Genomic DNA, 6,000 nt, shown 5'->3' on the forward strand with positions numbered 1-6,000 from the left:
ATGATCTCTACTCAGAAGACTGACCTGGACATCATTCTCATCTACCACATGTCTCCTCTTAGAACCTCCCTTCAGATTGGGAAAACATACAAGTACATCTTTATTTGGCACACAGACAAGTGGGAAGAACCTAAATCTCAAATGGCCTGTGGCAGAGTAACAACGTTCCATCTCCAGGAACAAAAAAAGATACACTTACTGGAGAATTTTTAACTCAGTTCTCTAAGATAAATTGAGGGATGACCTACTCTTTTATGTCATCCACAGGTTATATACTCTATGAACTGTGGAGAAGTAACTCATCCTTTCCACTAACTTAATCTTCAGCATCAGACAGTCATATGGGAAATACAATACAAATCAGAAAGTGGAACAATATTTTGAATTAGTGTAAAAGGTATTCTATTAAATAAAGTTATGTTTAAATAAACATGAAATCATCCAAATATTGATAAAATGTAGAGACTAAAATTGAAGAATGAAATAAAAAAAAGCAATGAATCCTAAGATTAATATTTCATTTTCTGGAATGACATACATTAACAACATAACATCAGAAATATTTAAGAATATGACAGAGATCAATATAAATAAATTTTGAACTTACAATTAAGCTGCATATTCGTCATGAGTGTTAAGCTATGAAGCACAAGGCACCACGTCCGGAGCAAAGTATTTGGATACCAAGCTAGCACTGTGAGAAAGCTAGTTATTGATGCTACATAGAAAAACAAAGGAAAAATGTATTTAGTTGGGATAACTGAATATTTATTAACGACTAAAAACAAAATATAAATTATTTCCTCATAGTTAATTCATTAACTAGTATCTTAAAAATCCCCTCCAAATTATTCCCCACTAAATAAAATTAAACTCTAAGAGCTGTTAACAAGAGGGCTGGAGAGATGGCTCAGTGGGTGAGAGTACTCACTACTGGGCATAAGATTCCCACAAGATCACAACTGTATGAGTTACAGTTCCAGGAAAGGTGATGCCTCTTCTGACCTCTGTGGGTCCACTAAACTCACATACAGACACTTAGGAGCACATACATATTGTAGGAACTCAATAACAAGACAAGTTTAAAGCTCAGGATGTGACACACAATGACATGTTATTACAAGTCTGATGTACTTTTTATCCAATGTGATTTGTCAACATTCTTCAGAACAAAAATCTTATAAAAAGGCACCCTACAAAATCTGGGATACTGGAGACCAATCAAAACCAACGTGACTTCAGAAGAAAAGAGCAAATTCAAACTACTGAAGTCACTTGGAAGACAAAGACAGAAAGAAGAGACAGCAGCTAGAAGTCTAAGAAGTTACTCAGAGTGCACGGTGCCATCAGATACAACACACGGCAGCACCAGGGCCCAACCCTTCCTTTAAAACATGTTATAGAGATGCTGTTGACAGGAAGGAAACAACAGAAGTTCTGGAATGCCAGAAGCTTAAAACAACAACAAGAAGGACTTTAAAATCCAAAACCACAAGACCATTTTATTGACCCAAATGGAAAAATTTCCAAGTTTAACAAAGAGAACCATAGGAAATGTTCATCCTGACTCTTCTAATTAAATGTTGATAAGCCTGAGTACCTACAAAATAGTCTTACTAAAGAAAAACAACCAGGAAGACGGGAAGTGACATGTGCTTCTAACTTTAGGCTATGAAGCTTGTCAAGTACAAAGGAGAAAGGTTGGGAAGACAGAAGGAAAGGAAGAAGAGGTAAAGCAAGGAATAAAGGGAAAGCCCAACAGCTCAGCTTTTTGTGTTTATGATGTATTTATTTTATGTGTATGAGTGTTTGCCTGCACATATGCTGTGCATCATATGTGTACCTGGTAGATCCCCTAGAACAGGATGAATCATAGATAGTTATAAGCCCCAATGCAGGTGGCTAGGAATCAAACCTGGGTCCTCAGCAAGAAAAACAGATGCCCCTAAATGCTAGGCCATCTATCTCTCCAGTTCCGAAAGTCAGCTTCCAGAAGCATTCTGTGGTAAACTACAAAAATGGTTGGCTATACTCTCAGGAAATCATGCAAAAGTTTCAAATTTTCCTGTTTGAGAGCACCGAGAATACTGTACAGGCCAAGATGGGCAAATGCCTATCCACACATCACCAAGCATATACAAGATGCATCTCTGAAGAAGCAATGTGTATCACCTGACTTTACAACAGTGGAGTTAGTAGTATGCTGAACTCAAGGAACACAGGGTGAGTAGCCGAGAGAGATAAATTTTAGTTAAATGCATAAAAAACAAAGAAAAAAGTAAACAAAAGTAATGCTGAACAAAGGAATTACAGTATGGAGTGTCAGGATATTGAATATACCCAAGTAAACAAATAACCAAGACTCATTCCTGTACTTACAGACCTCTGGTGAAAAAAAACCAAACATGAGCTTCCTGTGGTATGAGGGAAAACCCTTACTAAAAAGGAAAAAAATAATTCCACAGTAGAAGAAGAAACACAGAAGAGAGTCGCAAAGAATGAAGGAACTAAACCCTCAGTGTGGAAAACAATACATTAATGCAAACAGGCTGGAGAAACAGTGCAGCATGTAAAAGTATTTGCTGTACAAATCTAAGAATCAAAGTTCAAGTACCCAGAACCCATGTAAAAAGTTGAAGGTACAGACACTTATAATCCTGGTAGTAGACACAGAGGAATTGTTGAGGCTTGCTGGCTGTCAACCTAGATCCAAGTTAAGAAAGAAACTAACTCAAGGGAATAAGGAAAGCAATGATAGTGTAGGACACCTTATGCCTTTCTCTGCACACACAGGAAATACACACACTTGCCTATGGATGGAAAGAGGGGAGAATGGGAGAGCAAAGAGAAGGAAAAGAGAATGGGGGGAGTAGGGAGGAGGTATTGTTTTGTTTTGGAGACAGGTTCTCACTATGTAGAGTGTAGACCCAGGGTGGCCTAAAACTCATGCCAGACTACCTGACTAAAATATTAGCCAGGTCTTGATACGTAAAAACAAACAACTCATTACTTTAAAAATAATTTGAGGTAGGGGCTCACTATAGTTCCAACTGGCCTACAACACACTATGTAGACCAGGCTGGCCTCAAGTCACTCCACTTGCCTCTGTCTCTCAAAATGCTTAGATTAAAGGCAAATGCCATCACACCCAGGCACAAAGAGCTTCTTTCACCAAAATAACACAATCCTAACAATAAAGATAATGTACATTTTAACCTAATTATGTCCATTTAAAAATTTGCTATTTGGATTACAGTAATGGTTTTCCAACAAAGAAACCTTACCTTGATTTAATGAGATGACAGGTATCCGATTAGCATTATATAAAAAAATATCTGCTCCATTCTCTTTGTTCCCTGATGAACTAGAATTAAGGCTCAATGTGAGCCACAACTGAAGAAGTGATTCCAACTTAAAAAATAAAAATAAAGGAAAGAAAACTAAGTCAAGGAAAATGTACTTATATTATTAAGTAACATTCAAACAAAAATATTTATGCTTATAACCTTATGAGTAAATAACTTGTTTCTCATTATCTCCAAGCTATTTTAATTAGGTTTGCAAGCAAACATATCTTAAAATTCTTGGTACACTATAATTTAACTGAATTAAAATATATAATTCCCTTCATACCCCATGTTTTCCTCAATGAAAAATGGGAAGTCAATTCTTTTAAACACAGGGTTATATACAATATAAAGCAGAAAAAGTACCAATACTTAAACTCATGAAAATAAAAAATGGCTGACCACTAAGGAGGGGGAAGTCAGCAAATATTCCTAAGATTTTTCTCAACTATAAGAAAGAAATCATCATGGTCAGGTCATTCAGTTCCATCCAATAATAAACATGTCAAAATACGTCAAAATACATTACTTTCCTTTAAAGTCCTACCTGAACATGATGTACTTGAAGCATGGAAAAAAGTTTATTGAAACAAACATTCAACATTGGGACAGACGACAGCTGAATAATGAGCTGGCTGCTCTGGTTAGCTGGCTGTAAAGTCCCTAGCAGTGAGTCATCTGTTCCAGTTGGAGACTGTGAAACTGAAAATCAAACACAAGGACCACTTCATGAGTAAGTTTAGGAACACATGTGAATTAACTAGCAGACAAGAATAGGCTAAAATTTTTTTATTAAAATTAAATTGTAAACAATGGTTCTATAATAGTATTTTAAAAAAATTACCTTTTATGAGTTACTAGAAACTAAAGACAAGAAAAAGAAAGTCGCAAATTCGCAACACTAATGTCTACCACTTTTCCAAAGTTAGTGAAAGGAAAATCTTTACTAATTATTAAGAAAGCAGCTCTAGAACACTGCAATATGTAAAGTGCATGCGTTTGTGTTTTACTGTGCTGTTAAATTTAGGGTGTAGCATTTTAGAAAAGTGCTCTGCCACTGAACCAGACATACAACCCTGCAGTTCATTAGTTCTTAACCTTGACTACATTTTAGAATCAACTGCATAGCTTTTCAATGTTTGTTGTTCAGATCACACAAGAATTAATAAAGTGAAAACATATTTATGGGGAACAGAAAATGTAAGAACACATGGAGAAATTTATGTTATATTCAGAATATTACTAAACTAAAAAGGGACACACCTGGGTGAAGGACAGTGATCAAGGGCAGAAGAGTAACTGAAATAGAAATTATTTTAAGAAGGCTCCCAATAAATTTTAAATAAGCAATATCAAATAATGAAATGGGGTCTTGAAGGCATACTGCACTGTCTCACGTCATGAGGGAATTGAACCCAATAAATGAGGTTCCCATACTAAATGAGAGATATTGCACAATGTTTTTTATGTACTATAGTAGGAGTTGTCTCCTTTTATTCCTTCATTTTCTGTGAGAAAGAAAAAATGCATATTGTAAACTTTCTATTTACAAAAGGAATATAATATATTGTGAGTTCTCTCAGACTATGATCATCCACAACTCTTCCAACTCTCTACACGTCTTCCTTCCTTCAGCCTGGGAGACACTGAAGTGGCATGTATGTCTAGGAGAAAATGTCCCTGTTAACTGCCCCCCTCCTCAGCACCACTCCTTCATGTTGCCTTTGAGAAGCAGGTTACTCCTTGAAATGCACTCCCCTGACAGGAATAAATCAGTAGACATAAGCATCAGGAAGGCTCAACTCTAGCAGATCACCTGTTTCTGTCCAGACTATTAGGAAAAAGAGTGCCTTTCTTTTGTTGTACTTAGAATGTGATGCCTCTCAGTTCTGGGATTTGGCTAGGAGACCTTTGACTGATATTTCACTTATATTATCCAGCCTACTATTTCAAAATAAATAAGCTAATACTTAAAAAGTGTGCTATGTCACGGATATATAATCAAAATAATGAATTCTATCGTATTCCCTAGAATTTCCTTATTGACACAACAGCATTTAAACAGGATTTTATGCTTTAGATTTCTGGACTGAATCTACATTCAGCATATACCTCAAATGTCCACTTGTGAATACACTGTCTCATTTCATGACAGGACATCAAGTTATAAAGGTTGTAAGTCATATACTCAAAGCTCCTTCAAATTTACCACACAGAATTTTAAAATTGTCCTTGATGATTCTCAGAAAAGAAACAATCCATTGTAACCATGTGAATTGTAATCAAACTTACAAGTAGGAGATGAATTTGTTAACGCTTGTAAAATGGAATCTGCTTCCAGAGTAGACATCATTTTCAACATAAGTTCTGCTTGCTGTTCAAGGCCAACTTCTAGACGAGCATCTAAAGCTACAAAAGGGAGGAAAAGATATCTGAAGAGTTAATACTCATGGACTACCGCCTATAAAAATGTGCCAACACCTGACCCCAGTGTAAAGAATTACTACTCATGGAATACCTCCCATAGAAATGTGTCAATATCTGAGGGTTACTGCTCATGGACTACCGCCTATAGAAATGTGCCAATATCTGACCCCAGTCTGAAGAGTTAATCCTCATGGACTACCTCCTATAGAAATGTGTCAACATCTGA

The 6,000-nt window shown here is 36.2% G+C and overlaps 1 protein-coding gene across 13 annotated transcripts in view; it reads right to left on the reverse strand.

Moving 5' to 3' along the window:
* The window catches only part of Birc6 (baculoviral IAP repeat containing 6), a 185,621-nt gene that overhangs the window by 72,177 nt on the left and 107,444 nt on the right, over positions 1–6,000 (reverse strand). For all 13 annotated transcript variants that reach the window (XR_004114160.1, XM_031355887.1, XM_031355886.1 and 10 more), the window contains 4 exons: positions 5,640–5,756; positions 3,895–4,049; positions 3,285–3,411; positions 608–718 (listed from right to left, as the gene is read on the reverse strand). Coding sequence is in view for 12 of the 13 variants with exons in the window: in XM_031355887.1 (XP_031211747.1) it covers positions 608–718; positions 3,285–3,411; positions 3,895–4,049; positions 5,640–5,756 (510 nt within the window). In the remaining variant the exon portion in view is untranslated. The remainder of the gene's footprint in view (positions 1–607; positions 719–3,284; positions 3,412–3,894; positions 4,050–5,639; positions 5,757–6,000) is intronic.

The sequence above is a fragment of the Mastomys coucha genome, unplaced genomic scaffold, assembly GCF_008632895.1.
Source record: "Mastomys coucha isolate ucsf_1 unplaced genomic scaffold, UCSF_Mcou_1 pScaffold6, whole genome shotgun sequence".
Taxonomy (NCBI): Eukaryota; Metazoa; Chordata; class Mammalia; order Rodentia; family Muridae; genus Mastomys; species Mastomys coucha.